Source organism: Hyaena hyaena, unplaced genomic scaffold (assembly GCF_003009895.1).
Source record: "Hyaena hyaena isolate Hyena2069 unplaced genomic scaffold, ASM300989v1 scaffold_1583, whole genome shotgun sequence".
NCBI lineage: Eukaryota > Metazoa > Chordata > Mammalia > Carnivora > Hyaenidae > Hyaena > Hyaena hyaena.
The window spans coordinates 13,206-33,967 of NW_024082218.1; the positions used below are offsets into that span (position 1 = coordinate 13,206).

A 20,762-nucleotide genomic window follows, 5' to 3' on the forward strand; every position below is an offset into this window, starting at 1 on the left:
CCCTGTGGGTTGAACAACACACTTATCTTGGATATAAGAAAATATAAATAAGAACTGAAGGCATTATTAAAAATCATAATTCTGAAGGAACTCAAATTCTAATTTTTTAATTTTGAGTGAACTTTGGATAATAAGTAATGTAGTGCTGTAAAACTTTAATCCAATGTTACAGAACACATTTCTTAAAAGAATGTGCTGTGTAAATTTTTTTATTCCCTTTTTATACAAAACCATTCATGTATACTTTTCTCTGCCAAATGAAAGCAAAATGATCTACATGTGTGTCCTTTTAAGTATGAAGTCAGACTTCATGTATCCAGAAAAAAAAAGCCATTTCCAGGAAATGTATATAGTATTATTTCTGCATATTCATTTTTTTCTGAAAGATTTTAAATATACTTTGGACATTTACATAATACTAACTTGGGTGTGAAAACACAAGATCTAGTATCAGAATTCCTTATCCATAAGCCAGAAGCTATAACATGTTCAGTAATTAGTGGTGCTATAAAGGTAGCTTGATAGATAGAGAATGTAGGTATAATGGACACTAGAGGGCAAAACATTGAATCTGAGGTCAAAACATCTAATATTTGGATGACCCGAACTGCAAATAGTGATTAGCCCTGATGTTATTTTGTTTGTCTTGGAAACTTAGCACATGGAGGAATGGAAGTCCATGGAGTTCCTGACTTACTCAGCTTCACCATCATCCACTTCTATACAAAACCCAACATTAATCTATTGAGATGCCTTGGAAGGAGAGCCCCCAAAATTGTCAAACCTGCAATTCTCACATAGTAGATTCACTGCATCCCTAGAAAAGAAATATAAGTAAGACCTTTGTCTTTCTATTGACTACTTAGAGTAATACTTTCTCAGATTTCAATTCTGCCTCCTGTCAAACAAGTGTAAGAAAAAAATAGAAATTAAAAAGAAGAGACTTCAGGGGTGTCAGGCTGGCTTAGTCAGTTAAGCATCTGACTTCGGTGCAGGTCATGACATCATGGTTCTTGAGTTCAAGACCCGTTTCAGGCTCTATGGTGACAGCCTGGAGCCTGGAGCCTGCAACCTGGAGCCTGCTTCAGATTCTATGTTTCAGTCTCTCTCTGCCCCTCTCCCGGCTCATACTCTGCCTCTCTCTCTCTCTCTCTCTCAAAAATAAATATTGATTTTTAAAAAAATAAAAATAAAAAATAAAAAGAAGAGACTTCATTCTCCATGTTGAAAATAAGGGAAGCAATTTCCATCTCTCCCTCATAGAGCATTTACTTTTAAAAAACTTGTGGGGTTACCTGGGTGGCTCAGCCGGTTAAGCAGCTGACTCTTGGATTCGGCTCAGGTCATGATCTCATGGTTTTGTGAGTTTGAGCCCCGTATAATGCTCCGTGCCTGCTTGGGATTCTCTCTCTCTCTCTCTCTCTCTGCCCCTACCCTCTTGTGCTGTCTCTGTCTCTCTCAAATAAATAAATAAATAAACTTAAAAAAAAAAAAAACTTGTTGTAAATATAGTCTCCTCTCGTTGAAATGTATATAAATTCTTCTGAAAATCAGACAGGGATTTTATCAGCTTTAAGACCTAGAAATGTCTTTCTGAAGGATTTTGAGAACCATATCCTTTGAATGTAAATGTCTAAGTGAGATAGCACTCACATTTCCTAGTTTCTGAGAGAGGATAAGAGCCTAACTAGCCGATACCTACCTCCTGTTATAAAGACATGAAAAGTGTGTTGTAGCTTTGTGTAAAGCTGATTAACTAACACAGTCACCCCAATTGCCAGGCAAGCTAGAGTGAAATATGTGTAATAAATGCCACTGCCAAATCTTACTTAAGGAGAAATTAAATAATTATTTAACTTGAGAACATATATATAATGGGTTATATCTGCTTGGCTATACACAAGGTGAGATTTCTTCCTGTCTTTGTACTCTCTGTGTGATTGTTTCCTTCCTCTACTATCTTTAAGGTGATTTCAGGATTGGTAGAATTTTAAAAAATTATATTTCCCTAAAACAGGCAGGAGGCTTACAACCAGGAAAGTCATTTTGGTGGGTTCCAGTGCTGCCAAGCCTGGAGATAGGAATGTCCTTCTGGTTAACATTGCCCTGTCTACCTGGATGGCAGGGCAGGGGGACTCTCCATCCAGGCATTCATATTAGGTGTGTTTATAAGATAAATTTACCCTGGCTCTCTGGCTAGCTGTCTTTCAAAGCATATGAATTTTATTTTAATCAACAGTTAGTAATATCCAGATTCTGAGTTCTTGCCTGAGATTACAACCTTGAACTTGGCAATTGAAGATTTATCAAAGCCTGATTTTGAGAAATAACATTTATGAGAAATTGCCTGAAGGGAATAGCCAGGGCCCATTCTTCTTGATAATTTCACTTTTACCCTTGAATCAAACCAGAAAATGAGAGTGGCTTCCATGGACAAGACACGAACTTCCCCTTCTCTATGTTCTCATCTAGAGGATAAAGATAAAGGAACAAGATGCGTGCTCCCGAAGATTAGAACTTTGAAACATCAATAGAGGTTCTTGAATTCCAAATAAAATGAACACAAAAGGCTTATATGCACTGCAGCCGAAAAGTCGGAGTCACCTTGCTAGCACCATTGTTATCCTGCTAACTCTTAAATGTTTAAAAAAATCTGCAGAGAGAAGGAATGAGAAAATAGGAGAAGAATTTGCCTTGTATGTGTTTATGGGCAGCTGGTGAATGATTAGCTCTCAAGTTGTGTTATTAGCAAGTGCATCCGAAAGGTCAGAATCAACTGCATCTAATCATGTTTTTGGAAATCAATTGACCCTCAAGTTAAAAATAAAATAGGCCTAGGGCTGTGTGTAGAAGGTGATACGAGGAGCAGCAGGTCTGTTTCTATCTCATTCCCCAGTATGACTTTCACAATGAAGCCTGTGGAAAGAGAAGTGGGTTATACAATGGCTGTGGATCAAAGAGTTGCTAAATTCACAAGACTAGATGAATACAGTCAGAAATAATTATTGTTACTAGAATTTAATTTCTTCTAAGTAACTCTATTCAGAAATCATTTACCTCACACAAGGAGGGTTTTTTTGTTTTGTTTTTAATAAATTAGATGGTGTTATATATATACCTACTTGGAAATTACTGCATTGGTGTGAATAATTGACATGTATGAAATGGACCTCCTTTGAAAATTGATCAGGTTAAATCGGTTATTTAGGGATTTCATCTGCTTGTATATGGGCTCATCATTGGTCAACTATTTTTAAAAGTGCCATATGGAATGCTAAATAAAACACTGATTGGAATGTATCACACCCCCGTCACACCCCCACACTCAGCTTGCATCAAATGCTATGCCCTGCCCAGCCTAAGGGTTTTCCTAACCTTGTGGGGAATATCAAAGAAAACAGAAAGAAATATTAGGTTTTACTAAAGAAATTGCAGTGAATCTCAACATAGAGCAGAGCTCTCAAAATTTATCTACCAGGTTAAAGCACATGTTAAATTCTCTATGACGCTAGACAGAAATATGTGACCTGGTATTTTTTATTAATGCAAAGCATTCTCCAAAACAAACTTTTGTTATGATTCTCCTGCTTTTACATTCAAAGTGTTTGTTTCCAAGATTGAATAACTTATTCAATTTGCTTTCCTAGACTGCCAACAAAGGAGCTAGAATTTGAGCATCTCAACTCCTGTTGTCCATTTGAATCACCTGGAGAGATTTTTCAATCAATGTCTTTACTGACCTCCAGAGATCCTTTACTTAATTTGCCTGGAGTGGAACCCTGCTATTGGGGCTTTTAAAAGGTCCCAGTGAATTCTTATGTTCAGACAGAGTTGAGAACCACTGAACTAGATTATAAGTGAAAGTGTTGTTTTGAGCTAGTTCTTTTAAAAGATATTTTATAAATCTTATGATTTATAAAAACAAGGAGCAAATCAAATCAGATATATCTGAGGTCTGTTTGTTTTTAAATGAATTTCAAAGCAAATTTTAAAAACTAGTATCCATAAATAACACGAGGTGGGACTCTGGTAGTAAGAAAGATAAGCTGCTGTCTTCAGAAGTGAAGGAAAAACCAAGGGGGAGTTCCGAGATCCAGTCAAGGTTCTTCCATAATTTGTTATTTGTACTGTGTATATAACTGGAATGGTTTACTCCTTAGGCTGTAAAGTCATAAGAATGGAATTGTTTTAGGGGTACCTGAGTGGCTCCGTTGGTTAAGTGACTGTCTCTCGACCTCAGCTTAGGTCATGATGTCATGGTTCATGAGAAGGAGCCCCACATCGGGCTCCAGGGTGAGTGTGGAGCCTGCTGGGATTCCCTTTCTCCTCCTCTTTCTGCCCCTCCTCCCCCTCTCAAAATAAATAAATGAAAAAAATTTTTTTAAATAATGGAATTGTTTTATAAAAACATCGTTTTCTTGGTTGTTGCTTTGCAGGTAAATAAATAAAAAGAGAGGGTTTGGGGAAAATATATGGATCAATATTACAGTCTGACCACATATCATAAGGAGTTGTAAAAAGTTGTCAAACTGCTCCCAAGCATGCCAGTATTACCAACAAGTAAAGCACAGCACTCTGGAAGCATAAAATGGTCTCTTGCTTAATTATTTATATGTCCTTTAATATCAACTGTAACTATCTCATAAATGTTAAGCTTCAAACTTTAGTTTCCTTTATGATATTTCTCATATATTTGAAATCTGAGTTGAAATCACTTTTTATTAATCTTGCCCACTACCTTAATTTTAAGTTTGTCTCTAGAAATATGATATTTGGTGCAAAAAATACAAATATGATATCCTAGTTATTCTGTTTTGCAACACATCCAAAAGTTCTTTTTATTAATGTTTTTATTTATTTCTTAGAGAGAAAGAGAGACAGTGTGAGCAGGGGAGGTGCAGAGAGAGAAGGAGATACAGAATCTGAAACAGGCTTCAGGCTCTGAGCTGTCACCACAGGCCCCTGCCTGGGGCTCCAACCCACAAGCAGTGAGATCATGACCTAAGCTGAAGTCGGATGCTTAACTGACTGAGCCACCCAGGGGCCCCCAAAAGTTCTTACTTCAGCACTTACTATCTAAACTAGATGCCTCTGTTATTTAAATAACCAGCTGATTTTCTATTACTCTGTAGAAACACTCTTATTGTGTAGAAACAGCCTATTTGAGTTCAAGCCAAAATTATTATGTTTGAAATAAAGAAAATATTTGGTTGCCATGTTTTTTTACATTCCTCTGAAATGTGTAAAATTTGGGGGCACCTGGCTGGCTCAGTTGATAGAGTGCATGACTCTTGATCTTGGGGTTATGAGTTTGAGCCTCATGTTAAATGAAGAGATTATTTTTAAATTTTTGTTTAATGTTTATTTATTTTTGAGAGAGAGAGAGATGGAGAATGGGTAGGGTTACAGAGAGAGAGAGAGTTAGGGAGACATGGAATCTGAAGCAGGCTCTGAGCTGTCAACACAGAGTCCAATGTGGGTCTCAAACTTGTGAACCAGGAGATCATGATCTCTACTGAAGTTGGATGCTTAACTGACTGAGTCAACCAGGTGTCCCCTTTTAAAAAAATTTTTTAATGTTTACTTATTTTGAGAGGGAGAGAGAGAGACAGAATTAACTGACTGAGTCAACCAGGTGTCCCCTTTTAAAAAATTTTTTTAATGTTTACTTATTTTGAGAGGGAGAGAGAGAGACAGAATGAGAGTGAGTAGGGTCATAGAGGGAGGGATGTAGAGATTACTTAAAAAAAAAAAAAAGAAAGATCAGATGACAGAAGGAATGGCTTAAGAGCTAGAGTGAAACTAAGCCTTTGCAGGTTACTTAAGTCAAGAAGCTAATTAACCACTGATGAGAAAGGCAGAGCAGGCTGTTGAGTCAATGGCTGAATGGAAAGTTATGAAAACAGTCACTGATATCAGTGTAAAATTTATTCAGTCATTCTACCTTTGGACATAATGATTTGTCTGATTTTTCTACTATACACAATTTGCCACTATCAACACCAGAAGGGCTAGCACACTTGACAAAGAGTTAATATCCTTAATATATAAAGGGAGTTTACAACTCAATAAGAATACCAGTAGATAAATGCATAACATAATGCATAAACAAAATAGACTAACAGAAAAGTACAGAATTTTTACATAATTCCTCAGGAACACAATTTGGCTATATATATTAAAATTTTTCCATATGTCCATACTCATTGAACCAATAAACCTATTTTAAAATAATCAAAGATATGATCAGAATTAGAAACCACACTTACTCATAACACGCTTTTATATTTTAATGACTAATGTTATAGTACAGAGCCATGTGGTCTCATATGATAAAAGTTTTCACATTTGCAGCAATAGGAATGTCAGTTTAAGTAAACTGGGTAACATGCCCTAAATTGTACAAAATATGCCTTGAAAAAGTTACATTTTATTTGGAACTTTATTATTCATATTTCTCTTTTGTATTATGCTTATTTTTTTTTCTAAATTTGGAGGCTGCAAATGCCACTATCCAAGGGTATCTGAAATGAAAGCATGAGCTATCTCACTCCCTTCTTAAAGAAAAGTTCTTTAAAAATCACTTTTTTCCCTCACATTTACCTCTTTGTCTGAGAGATGTCGAAGAAGAAAACATTGTTCAATTATCCTTACTCTTGATTAAAAGAAAATTAAAAATTCCTATACACATTTTTTTCTTTGCCTTTTGGTACAGCATTTATAAAAATAAAAAACTTTTTAACATTTATTTATTTTGAGAGAGAGAGAGAGAGAGTGAGAGAGGGAACAGGGGAGGGGCAAAGAGAGAGGAGAGAGAGAGAATCCCAAGCAGGCTCCACACTGCCAGCCCAGATCCTGCCGCTGGCCTCAAACCCATGAGCCGTGAGATCATGACCTGAGCTGAAATCAGGAGTTGGATGCCTAACAGACTGAGCCACCCAGGCACCCTTACGAAGAGTTTTCAATTTATTTTTTGTTGGCTCAAAATGTGAAGTGGTTACCCAATTGTGTGAAAATCAAAAGCTGTTTCAACTGGTATGCTTTTGCCTATATGTAGAATTTACCAGGGGATCAGGGGCAGTGCTCAGTGAGCTCAGCAGACATCCTCCAGTGAGCTGAAACTGAGACACTGTGAGACCCTGGGGCCTCGCACTCACAAGACCCACCGTAAGTATTATGGGCACTCTTTGACCCTGGAGAGAAGACAACAGGATTTCACATATGAAGCCGAAGTAGAAATCACAAAGACAGACATCAGGATAGAAAGAGGTGGTTTGTGATCAAGGTGCTACACACAAGGGGACCCCTAGAACCATCTTTCACATTAATAAGCAGCAAGAATTATTTACTTATTCAACTATCAATTGCTTCTGAACAACACAGAATGGGCCAGTTAGATTTTTCTTTTTAAAAATGTGGGGGGAGGGGGAGTACACTCTTATTAATATATTTTAAAATAAGATTTGTTTATTTCTACAGCCTAACACCACATGGAAATGGATAACTATATCTCTAATTGTATCTTACATTTACCTCTTTGGAATCAAGAGTTTCATGTTCAGGAATAGCCACCATTGGATGACTCAGCTTCACAGAAAAGATGCCCAGGATGTGATCGGGGGTAGAAGTGAGGAGAAATAAATGTTTAAATTTCATTTAAATAGATATTTAAACAATGACATACGTATGCTATCTCCGACCATAGTAGATTCTTCCAAGTGTAAACATTTGATTTGAATTTAAATTTGATTTGATTTCTTATTAAAAAGATATTCTTGACATAGAAAAAAATGTCAGTGGTGAATACATTGAGCATAAGACCACATCTTACTTATCTTTGTGTCTCACATAAATTCTAACAGTGTTTGGCATATAGCATAGATGGCTATTAATTGTTTATTGAATAAATGAATTGTTAAAACACTTGGGCATATTTCACAGAGAGGAAACAAAGTGATATTTATGTCTCAATCCTCACAAATAAGCTTCAAACTGAAAAGCTCCAAAGCAAAAGAAACAAATCATGCTCAGATCCCAGTAAATGCAGATGTGTCTGTAGAGAGTAAAAGCTTACTTAGTTATAAAGCATTGCATATTGCAAACACTAATAATCTCAATGTACAGGGATTTCATAAACATTGCAATCTTATAGAATAGTGGTATTACAATTAGTTTACACCACAGTGACATTTTAATAGGAGAGAGGTTTTTGCTTATATAGAAATTTTTTTTATTGCAGCGGTCTTCTAAGCATTATACATACATTTAAACCTATTAATACAGAAGAAAGGCAGAACTAATGCAAGAAAAGATAGAGGAAGAATGAGGGGCCCACACACAGGAAGAGTAGGGGCAAGCTATCATTCATAATAAATCTGCCCCCTTTTTTTCACCTTCTCTCCTCATTTCAACTTCAGGGAAATGACAGTACCCGATCTGCCAAAAGCATTCCTTGTTTCTGCTCTTGTCCTGGGCACATCAGGAGTATGAAAATAATTGTCCCCTTTCACTCTCAGTAGGGTCCTGATTTAATCAGTAAATCAGTATAACAGTGACTAGCTCCCAATCCTCCAGTAAAATTCAGAGGAGCCCAGCAATCTGGCCATGGCCCTGGGAGGATGCCATCATTGGCTGTTGGGACAGCCAAGGAGGTCCTGCTCCGAGTTTCCTCAGGCTTCCCTCCCTCTGTTCCAGCAGATTTTCACGAATGGAGCCTGCTTTTATTTAAAGCTATAGTTTCACTAAATCCCAAACATTACACTCTGTTCCCAGCTATGAAATCCTCTGGTATCATAACATCAAGACTCCTAGCTGCCTAAGACCATTGGCTTTAAATAGAAGCATGATCTGGTCCCAGAGCCAACTAGAGGTCTAAATGGCATTCCAGAAATCAGCCAGAAGTGCTTACTTCCTCATTCATTGGGGTCTCCTGAGATCCTAAGCATCACTCAGGACTGGACCCTATGTACCATTTCAAACCTTAGACCCAAGTAATTGGTCCTGGAGGCAGCAGAATCTTTGGCATACCTAGGCCAAGCTGTAGGGTAATTATATACATCATTAGAGTTTGCACAAGGGCAAATTTTCATTCTCCTCCTCACCTAAGATAGACTAGGATAAATATCTAAAAATTTAAGAATGTTGGAAGCCTTCCAATAAAATTTTCAGCTAAGATTGGAAAAATAATTGAATAATTATGTAATACCTATTTTTATATTCCATTCCTTCTTTCCAATATAGGTAGTCATTTATTTATATCCATTTCATTTTAATCTTGAATTTCAGAAACTGTATGTTAACTACCCTAATCAACAGCACAGAAAATGACAAATCCAAATTAATTGGTCATCCCCAAATCATTTATGTTTGGCTTTGGAATGCTTTCTTCTCTTTATGATTTTTTATCACAATGGGTTTGCCTTTGTATTATCTTCAAGCTGACTAAAAATGTGACAAAAAAGCAAAATGTGATAGTAATGTTTGGATTTAGCCTTAATAATTTATTGTGCACTCACATGATGAATTCCTTACACATATCTGTTTACTTTTCACAACAACCTAGTGAGCACTGGTATTACCCTGTTTCACAGATGAGGAAATTAAAGCACTCAGAGGCAGGATGACTTATTCCAGGTCTGGAACTAGTAAGTGGCAGAGGCATGACTGGAATCCAAGATAAAAGTTTCGGAGACTGTGCTTTCAAAGCAAGAGTCAAGTGGTAATCCGCCAGGAAGTTACTCAGGAGACAGGACGAGGGTGCCAGGGGAAGGGAGTGGCGTGCGTCATTTTGCAAAAGGAAGAGCCACATATGAAAGACATGAGCTCCTCACTCAGAGATCAGAGGCAGTCAGGAGTGTTTGGTATAGTTAAGAAAGGCCACACCAGATACAGTACAATGGAGCTTATGTGTCAGATGAGCCTGGTTCCATTCTCGACGCAATGAGAAACCAATGAACTACTTTAAGCAAGAAAGGGGCATGTGTGATAAGATTTTCATTTTTCAAAAAAGTCACTGTGACTGATATGCAAAATATGGAAGGCAGTAGAAGCAGGGGGTCGGGGGAGAGGCTTGGAAGATTTAGGTAATCTGGGAGCCAGAATAAAGAAGAAGGCTTAGATTAAAGCACTAGTTTAGAGTGTGGAACAGACTCATGGTTTTCCTGGGTGACTCTAGACTCTCTATTCCCTAGGATGAGTGAGGAAACATCTGTAGACATGACGATATGTTACTGATTAGGGAAGACACACTGAGAAGCCTTGGAGAAAATTAATGTTGAGTGTTGATGTCTCTGCTGAATGGAGAGATTTTATAGTGCAAGAAGGCTAGAAATGCTAAGTGCAGAGGACAATAAAACAGAGTGTGAAAATCTTTTCAGAATCAGAATGGAAACAATGAAGCTAAAACAGTAAAATAAATTCTACAGGGGTAGCTGGTTGGCTCAGTTGGTAGAGTGAGTGACTCTTGATCTCAGGGTCATGAATTTGAGCCCCATAATGGGCATAGAATCTACTTAAAAAATAAAATAAAAAATTCTACATAGGTGAGTGGCTTGCTATGTAGGGAGTAGGTGTATGCTGAAGGACAGACTCATTCAAGCCTGTTTATTTGGTGCTAAGTGTTTTGGAAAGCATATTACTATTATCCCTCAAAAAAAAAAAAAAACAACCTGAAAAGTTACTTATTTTATCATCAGAGCATTATTCAGCAAAGAAGGAGGAATGAGATAGAAAGTTCAGGTGAAATGAGACAAAACATACTTTTATCCTGGATGCAAATCATGTCCTGGATATTGTATCACAGATTAATTGGACCTTTGCTCACTCACTACTATGGGATAATCAACAAGTGGTATTTGAATACAATATTCAGTTGCTTTTTATTAAACTCTTGATCACAGCTGCCAACAAACTAATATAAAGGCTTCTGAAGTGTTTGTTAACAGTGTGGGGCTTTCTCATAAATGTCACTGCTTCTCCCAAGGTAACATGAACTTCTCTAACAAAGACAGATAAATGACCTCAAACCAACAAAAGAAATGAGAACCCTGAGAACCAGAAAGAAAGAAAATATGCAAAATGTGGTTAAACCACTTCATTAAGTCTTGACTCTACATGAGAGATGGAATTCAAAGCTCTAGCTTGGGTGAAGGAGCTCTACCTGGGTGAAGATGCAGATGGTTTTCTTGTTGGCCAGAAATTATGAAGCAGGGGAAGATTTGTAAGAAATGTTAACATTTTAAAATTCGCAAGAGTGCTACAAATGCTACTCAGAATTCAGTCCCTTGGGATTGCGTCTTAGCTGAGCCACATCTTCTCCTCAATCTCCTTCACTCCATTTGTCTGTATCTTCTACATCTGTTTCCTGGTGTAGACTTGTGAACTACTCAAGTTACAGTATAACCATCTGAAGAACATCTCTCAAAAATAGACATGACAAACTATTTTAGCAAATCCTTATAGAAAATCATACATTTCATAGGTATAATGCTGTCATTATGAGAGCGTAAGCCTTTGGAAGTCATGTGGATTGTGTGTCATTCATTTTTAGGACCTCTATAACTGGCACGGGACGTGCTCAGCACAGAGTACAAGCAAATGATTACTGGGTAAGTAAATTAACAAAAGAAAGAATGAATGACATGGCTACAGAAAAGAAAATTTTCTGACTTGCAAAATTAAAGAATTCCAAATTAGTGAGGAATTAGAATCCATTTATTGCATTCCTAAAGATCTCCTCACTTGTATGAAATTTTGCAAGTCAAGGGAATTCCGAGCCAGAACTATCACACATGTGTGTCCTATTTGACCCTCACAACTCTTATTTTTGGTTTTTAAAAATTTCTAATGTTTATTTATTTTTGAGAGACATGGGGAGAAAGAGCACATGCAGGGGAGGAGCAGAGAGAAAGAGGGAGACATAGAGTCCAAAGCAGGCTCCAGGCTCTGAGCTGTCAGCACAGAGTCTAAGGCAGGACTCAAACCCATGAACCCTGACACCATGACTTGAGCCAAAGTCAGATGCTTAACCAATTGAGCCACCCAGACACCCTGACAACTCACAATTCTTTTGCCTGAAAAGGAAATGAATTTAGTCATGTTTGAAGCTACCACCTCTGCATGCAAGTTTGCATTTCTAGTTTCTCTTGAACTGCTTAAATGTCTTGCAACACCAGGCCTGCCATCATCCTGATCTATATAGCAGCCTAGCTATATTAGATCAAGGTAAAGATCTTTACATCAACACAGTCTGCACCATCCTACTAAGAGGAGAGCAAGGGTCAGAAGTCACCTGTTACCATGCTTACATATATATAACTGGCTTGTTTCACTTCTGGGGGATTTTCCTGGCCAAAGAAAGCTTTGAGTTTTTAATTCCTCATGTACAACAAACATAACCCAGTACACAGGAAACACCTGAGGAGTCTTGTAATTTTCATTTTCTGACACACTACTGTCTGGAGAGGAGCCTGAGACCCTGCATTTCTAAGGGACTCACAGCTGATGCCCCTGCTATTATAATATTATATATATGTTATATAGTATATATAATTATATACATATATATTATATATATAATAACTATTACAGGTTAAGTAGTGAAGCCATAGCCAACACTTTTGTATGAACTGATGGAACTGATGTTTTTCAAATATTTATCTACTCACAATTGAAGTTAACTATATTCAAACTTTCCTAATCAATTAAGCTCTACTGCAGTCATATAATTAAAAGTACAAAATTTACCATAGATATTTTTAATTAAAAACCTGTTAGTGTGTCACACATGTTGCTGGATGTTAGTGATATAACAGTGATCAAAACAACATTGGACCTGCCCTTGGAGATCACAGAAGAGTGGGAGAGACAGATATTAATTATTTAATCAGGAATATATAGAAACAAACACAAAATAATGTGTTAGGAAGTAAAAGATCAGAGTGCTGTGATGATTCAAAACAGAAATCTGACCTAGTCTAGAAGGATGAAGGAATCTCTCTCCAAGAGACTCACTGTCAAGGTTAAGTCTCCTAGCAGGGAAACTTATGTATGGAGAGTGAATATGGGATTAATAGCTAAGAAGAAATCACTCACAGTTAGGCTGATTGGGAAGATAGGGGGAAAATTCAGAGGGGATGGGCACAGTGAATCCAAGAATGTTAGGCACTGAGGCTAGGCAGGGATTCTCATGCACCAATGCCACTTACAATGTAAAGGTGGAAGTCCTTCACAATGCTTGGTAAGGGAATGAACACTACAAAATATGGGTTTGTCTTATTTCCCATGAAGACTTCAAGCTGCTAGTGGGTAGAGCCCATCATACCCTAGTAGTTGTATACAAAACACTCGTTGATCGGTTTTATTGCTCAAGAGTCTATGCCTTTGGCACCTGAATGTCTCCGTTTGTTGAGCGTGGGACTCTAGCTCAGATCATGATCTCACACAATCTGTGGGTTCAAGCCCCGTGTTGGGCTCTGTGCTGACAGCTAGCTCAGAGCCTGAGCCGCTTCGGATCCTGTGTCTCCCTCTCTCTCTGTCCCTTCCTCGCTCATCCTCTGTCTTTCCCTCTCAAAAATAAATAAGCATTAAAATATAAAAAAAAAAAAAAAAAAAAAAGAGTCTTTGCCTTGAACAAAGCTCAGGCAGTGCTCCAAATTTTCCCTAACCGAGGGCAGTTTATGATATGTGCTTTGAGGAAAAACCTGCTCTCGATGACAGACAGAAATACACTACTCCTACTCATATGTCTTAAAGAGTTCATCTGCATTAGCCTGAAATATTTTAAAATTTACAGAATCTCAGTAACTTAAATACTTATTTTTAGAATTTAAAGATGCAGCATCTCCTTTTTGGTGATGCTCAAAAGTTTCAAAAATTTGCCACGTCAGGGGTGCCTGGCTGGCTCACTTGGTAGAGAATGTGACCCTTGACCTCTCTGTAATAAGTTCTAGCCCATGCTGGTGTAGAGATTACTTAAAAATGAAGTCTCAAAAATTTTTTTGCCTAAGCCACTAACTCCTGTGTGACTTAGGGAACATCAGTTTGGTTCTGGGCTTTGGTTTCCTCATCTTTAAAATCTGGGCCCTAACTGAGTTCTAGTACCTCCTCTACTCAGATAACTCCATGAATCTGTGATATATAAGCAGAACTCTGTTGGTGGATAAATGATGCTGCCTCAGAAAAGAAAATGCTTCCTTCTTGGCATTTCCTGCACTGACCCACAGCTGAGCTAGAAGCCATACCTCTGTCAGTGGTCAAGAATACCTCTCCATAGAGTCCTATCTGGAGGGGCACCTGGATGGCTCCATTGGGTAAGCATCCAGCTCTTGATTTCAGCTCAGGTCATGATCTCACAGTTCTCGGGACTGAGCTCCACATCTGGCTCTGCACTGTCAGATTCTCCCTCTGGCTCTCTCTCTGCCCCTCCCCTGCTTGTGCTCTGTCTCTCTCTCAAAAGTAAATAAATAAACATTAAAAATTAAAAATAAAAAACAATCTTACCTGGAATCCTTAATATCAGTTCTTAACTGTGCCACTTTCTCCTTGTATGAACTTTTATAAATACTATAAAGTTTCACAACATCCCTTTGTGTATTCTCTGAGTATTATCATATATTCAGTTGAAATTTGGTATATGTTTATTGTTTTATAAACCCAGAGAAAACTTCCTATTGAGTTCTGATCATTAATACCATTATTTTGGGGTCTAAATATCAGTAAATCTAATACCAGTAAGAAAACAGGAATTTTCTGCTCTGATCTTTGTAATAAGTCTTTTGAGACATGGCTGAAAATTTCCACATTAAACTATTTTTATTCTTGGCCTTTTCTTTTCCATCGCAGGAGGCACAAACTTGGGATAGTTAGGATTCCTTCCTCTAAATTCTTTTTAATATTTTATTTATTTCTGAGAGAGAGAGACAGCATGAGCAGGGGCGAGGCAGAGAAAGAGGGAGATACAGAATCTGAAGCAGTGTCCAGGCTCTGAGCTAGCTGCCAGCACAGAGCCCGATGTGGGGCTTGAACCCACCAGCCGTGAGATCATAACCTGAGCCGAAATTGGAAGCTTAACTAAGTAAGCCTCCCAGGGGCCCCAGGATTCCTTCCTCTAAAGACCACTTTCTAAAGGGCAGCTAAATGGAATTTTTTTTCTCATCTACTCTGTGTTCAGCCTGTTTTGAACACAAATAAATACCACATCCCTGTGTTTATTCACATTTTTCACCGAGGCTTGCTTCCTTCTCAACTAGAAAACGACTTCCCTAAGGGGTTTAACTACACCATTCACTTTTTTCATTGCACAGCTCCCAGGTTGTAATGAAAATGGAACAAGATCTATATTCCAACACCATTTCAGGACTCAAATTCCGGAAACTGAAATTGGAATTGACAAGGAAGCATATTTGTTCTCTGCCTTTCCTCTATCCTTCAAGGGCACAATTAGTTGCTTAGTACTGAAAGCAAAACATCGCTTTCAATTGTTGTTGATATCATACTAACTCTGATACAATTATAGGCCAAAAGACTCTTTCTTCACAAAAGGTAATGTTAGTGGAATGTTTTCCTCCCCCTGTTCCTTCTTTTCTATAGAATATAAAGGCTATTAATTATTTTATTCCAATGGGACAAATAAGAGAAAATAAACAGCTTGGTATTAAGATTCAGCCTCATAAATATTTTTCAGTCCCTACCCTGCCTTAGTCCCATTCCAGCTGTTCCTAATTTGCAACCAATTATTCCCAAGTTGCAAGAAACCTATCCCAGAACCCAGGAGTGTGTCAGCAGATGTCAATCAATGTATTACAAAAATTTGGAAAAGTGTTTCTTAAGAGGAGGAACAGGCACAAACGTGATGGGGTCAAACTGTGCTCTCCCCGACCTCCAAACACACCCCCCTACAAGGCCCCACTCTGCTTTCCCCTAACACTTCACTCCCAGCAGCATCTTTGAGAATGTAAGGAGGAGAGGTTGAAGAGAGAGAGGGCAAATGAGCTGAGGACTGTATGACTTAAGATCGGGGCAGCAGGGCTGTCAGAATATCTAAGGAATGGCTGCAATCTAAGATCAAGTTTCAGTAGGCAGTGCAGGCTGAAATAGCTGGGGCAAGATGGGGGCTAGGCAGTGAGTGTACCGACAGTTGCAAGGTACATGGAAGACATGGTAAGAGTGTTAAGAAGGGTTCATGTCATTCCTGAAATGTTGTGTGAAGCAATGTATGGAAAGATGGAGGGATGAGGTCCACCTCCAAGGATGTGGGGGAGACCAGCTACCTACAGGAGGCAGCCCTCCAGTTACCTAAAATTTCGTCCCTGGACGATCTGTCTCCTGTTACTCCTTGCTGTGTTCCTGACAGAACCCCATCCTAACAGCCATGGTAGTTTTTATTCAGATCTCAAACCATAATGGATGTGGTATTTACTAAGTGTAGAAGTCCATAGAAAACCTCTATGTTTAGTTATGCTATGTTGTTATGTTATGTTATATTATGTTACATTATGTTATGTTATGTTAGTAGGTTTCAGCCATTTCAGAGTGAGATCTTTTGCAAATTAGGATAAAAATGCTTACAATACTACATACTTGTCTAAGATTTTCATCACCTAGAATTTGATAAGCTGTTAAAATGTCATTGAAATTTTGAAGCGTAAAATACATTCTCAGGCATACAAGGCTTCAGAATATTTGCCACATAAGGACTGCTTTGAAGGCCTTCTTGGATCAAGAAGAGATACAAACTCAGAAGGGTGAAGTAGGAAATTTAGGAAGATAGGGTAATAAAACACTCTGAGTGAGTATGGTGTTGCCATTGAAAAAAATGAAAGAAAGAAAAAGCCATTAAAGACCACAGAAAAGAGAGAAGTTATAACCATAAAATGGTAGAAATAAAAATTGAGAATGAAAATATACCAACATGATAAGAGGTAATGGAAGGGACCAAATGAGATTTGTCTTACTAGAAGATTTAGATATTAATAGGGGTATATGAACATGATTGTGGACCCCAAGTTAAGGACAGTCATAACAACAAAATAGAATGAATCACTTTTAACTGGTAAACTAAAACCCTTCTCTTGGGTGGAAAGCCAGAGGGAAAAGAAATTATAGTAATGGAAAATGGAAAATAATATGGCAGTAGTAAGGTCATGTAATGAGATAATCTCATACATTAAGAGAAGTCTTTTTAGGTACAGTTAAAAATCAAGATCAGAGAATATATGGTCATCAAAAGATACACACATGAGAAAATGTATAAAAATTGAAAATAAGAGGAAAAGATTTATCTATCTAAAATGAGCCAAAATAAAACTGGAATAGCAATGTTATTATCTTTATAAATGGATGGAACTTAAGAAAAAAAATTATAAGGGACAAGAAAATACACTATATACTAGTAAAAACAAAAAAAAGAACCTAAGTGGACAAGAAGATCTGTCCATCATAAATATATATTCTTAATAATACAAAGTATTGACCTCTAATTCTTTGAGGACAAAGAGAGACATTATACTTCATTTTAATGCTTCAATTGAACTAAGATAGTGTTTCAGTGCCCAATGGGAGCTAAGTAAATATTTTTAAACAACCTGAGGAAGGGTTCAACCCCACAGTCATATCTTTCTTCCACAAGAGATTTCTACTTGATTCACAGAGCATATGGAACATATGGCTTATTGAGGGCAAATGGGTTATTAGTATTTGATGGCTGTAAAGGAAATGTCTGAGTTGTATTGAATCAGTCACACATGGGTAAACCTCAACAAATTTAAAAATGTGATAAAATGTGACGCTCATATTTTAGTGAAAGGAGTAAAATAAGTGATCACATTAAGCAAGATGAAACCACATAGGAACATTCTGCCCTGCAGTTTCAAAATAAGAGACTCCTTCACAATGCACGTACCACATGGTATATGATTTTTGTTATGCTGAAGAAGTAAAAGAATAATAAAATAAATTAAAGCAAGGAGACAAACAAGTAGGTTGAACTATATCAAACTGATAAAATTGATGTTTTTGTGGGTCAAGAACTGTTGAATAACTGTTGAATAATGGCAATTTTATGTGGATCATCCTAATACAAAAGGCATTTAAAAATAAATCATAGCATTAAAGGAAGTTTAGACAAACAACTGTACTCCAAGATAAACATATTATCAAAGGTCAGCACCTTTTCCACAACGGTGGATAACTTTGCAATTTGTGCTCCCCTCTCTCTGTGAAGTAGGCCAAGGCTGACCTCTCCCTGAGAACGCATTCACTCTGCAACTTGTCCTTCTCAATGAGGACTCACTCCATCTCTTACAGGGAATAGCACACCCTCCACAAATCACAAACATTTGAACCCTTGTCTCAGGCTCTGCTTCTAAGGAAATGGATCTAGATACCACGCACTGGGGAAGGGGCAGGTGGCAGCTGAGTGCTGATGTACAAGGAGCTCATTTTCCCTTTGTGCCTCCATCTGAATAAGGTGCAAATTGATGGCAGTTTATTTTCTTTATGCCTATAAAACACAAGCATGGTCAATAGAGTCTAAGGAGCCAGTATGTTTTTATAGGAGCTTTAAAAATCATCTTTCTCCAAGCGTACCTTGCCTTACTAAAATTACCATCCAGCCTGCCTCCTACTGCACAGCTCTTTTGAATTAGCAAATTCTTAATTTTTAAAATGATTTTATTAAAAGTGTTATGGTGAAAAATCTCAGCTAGATGACAACAAACGAGCTCAGAGACAGAGATATAAGAATTGATTGTTCTCGATTTCCTGGAAGAAATGTAAAAGTCAACTGTTTGTGATTACACTAAGTACATTTTAAGAATGATGACTGGCAATTAGACAACCTGAAACATGCCTGGTTTCAAATGCCAGCCCGTCATTAAGGCATCGACTGTGCGGAAATGTGCTTCTTGCCCTCTAGTGGAGAACCCAACTAAATATGATTGATATTCATTTTTCAGAACTGCTTCTCTTAAGATATCTGCTCACTGGCATTCATTTTTAATGTTAAAAGCCCAATTAATTTGCATTTACCCATTTTGAACAGAATGTTCTTTATGAACATACACAGATTCACCTATTCTGAAAACAATTTGGTATAGGCAAACAGTGCTCCTATTTTGGTTTCCTGAAAAACCTAAAAACATTAAAAACCAATTTTGAGTTGACTTTTCCTCCTATTCCACCCACCTCAAAGGTTTTCTCTTCTACAGTGCCTGAATAGTTCTCTAATTCCAAGAAACTCCAAAGTTTCCAGAAAAGTTTTGGAATTGAGAGCAAGGTGGTTTATCCCTGCAATGATAGAAAATAAATTACCTTGGTTTATTCACACAGAAGGATTTCTAATTAGGTAGATGGAACAAAAACAGACATTATTAAGGACCAGGATAAAAAGGAGGTTTTTGCCTCCAAAGTTCAAGATGACTTTTTTTAAAAAAAAATGTTTGACCTTTATTTATTTTTGAGAGACTGAGAGAGACAGAGCACAAATGGGGGAGGGACTGACAGAGAGAAGGAGACAGAGAATCCAAAGCAGGCTCCAGGCTCTACGCTGTCAGCACAGAGCCTGACATGGGGCTGGAACCCACAAACTGGGAGATCATGACCTGAGCCATAGTTGGAGTCTTAAGCAACTGAGCCACCCAGGTGCCCCTCAAGATGACTTCTTTCAGTAAATGTGGTGGCCTCAGTCTGTCAAAGTATTAGATGTACAATGGTCCTCTTAGCCACTAACTTTTGGGTCTGTGGTTGCTGAAAGACAGTTGCAGCCTGGGGTTGTAAGGTGAAAAGCACTGTGACTGATAAACCCAGTCTCTTCCAATAACTCACATCATCATGCCCTTGGGGTGTCAGGTGTGTTATTTTGCATCATTCATCTCCAATTTCCTCATCTGTAGACTGAAGGAAGGCACATGGCCTCAGTGGTTCATTCAGGTCCTGAGGTAAATGGCTCTGTTGCTTGGCCAGACAAAAGTCTGTGATTCCAGAGTGTGGTATTGGTGAAGGTGGTGATGAGATTTCCTTGATAGTTTTTTGTTCTGATTTGCAGGGAGCGTCTTAGGAAAAATTAGTCAAGTGCCAACTTTGCTGGAATTTTGTATAAATTGTTTATACTTTCTGAGCCCAGTTTGTTTGTTTATGAAATAAACGGGATAAAACTGACTTCATGACTGCTTTGAAATTTAAATAAAATGCTGTCTATAAAGTGGCATGTTAATTGCAACATCATGGATGGATCTTGAGAGTATAATTTTAAGTGAAATAAGTTAGTCAGAGAAAGGCAAATACCATATGATTTCACTCACATGTGGAATTTAAGAAATAAAACAAAGGAAAAAAGGAACAGAAAACTAAAAATTAGATGGGGCACCTGAGTGGCTCAGTCAGTTAAGCGTCTGACTTCAGCTCAAGTCATGAGCTCACATCTTGTGGATTTGAGCCCCGCATTGGCTCTGTGCTGACAGCATGGAGCCTGGAGCCTGCTTCAGATTCTGTGTCTCCTTCTTTGTCTGCCCCTCCCCCACTCACATTCTGTTTCTCTGTCTCTCTAAAAAATAAATAAACATAAAAAAATTGTTTTTTAAAAACTAAAACTTAGAGAACTGGTGATTACCAAAGAGGAGGAAAGTAGGGGGATGGGTGAAATAGGTGAAGGTGATTAAGCGTGCACTTAGCATGACAAGCTCTGAGAACTGTAAGACTTGTTGAACCACTATATTGTACACCTGAAACTAATATGACTGTATGTTAACTATATGGAAATTGTAAAA

General features: G+C 37.8%; 1 protein-coding gene across 1 annotated transcript in view; it reads right to left on the reverse strand.

Moving 5' to 3' along the window:
* Positions 1–793: 793 nt before the first annotated feature.
* The window catches only part of LOC120226093 (muscular LMNA interacting protein), a 251,072-nt gene continuing 231,103 nt past the window's right edge, over positions 794–20,762 (reverse strand). Inside the window, exons 12-13 of the mRNA XM_039224298.1 lie at positions 7,534–7,587; positions 794–817 (exon numbers count right to left, since the gene is read on the reverse strand). Of these exons, the coding sequence (XP_039080229.1) occupies positions 794–817; positions 7,534–7,587 (78 nt within the window). The remainder of the gene's footprint in view (positions 818–7,533; positions 7,588–20,762) is intronic.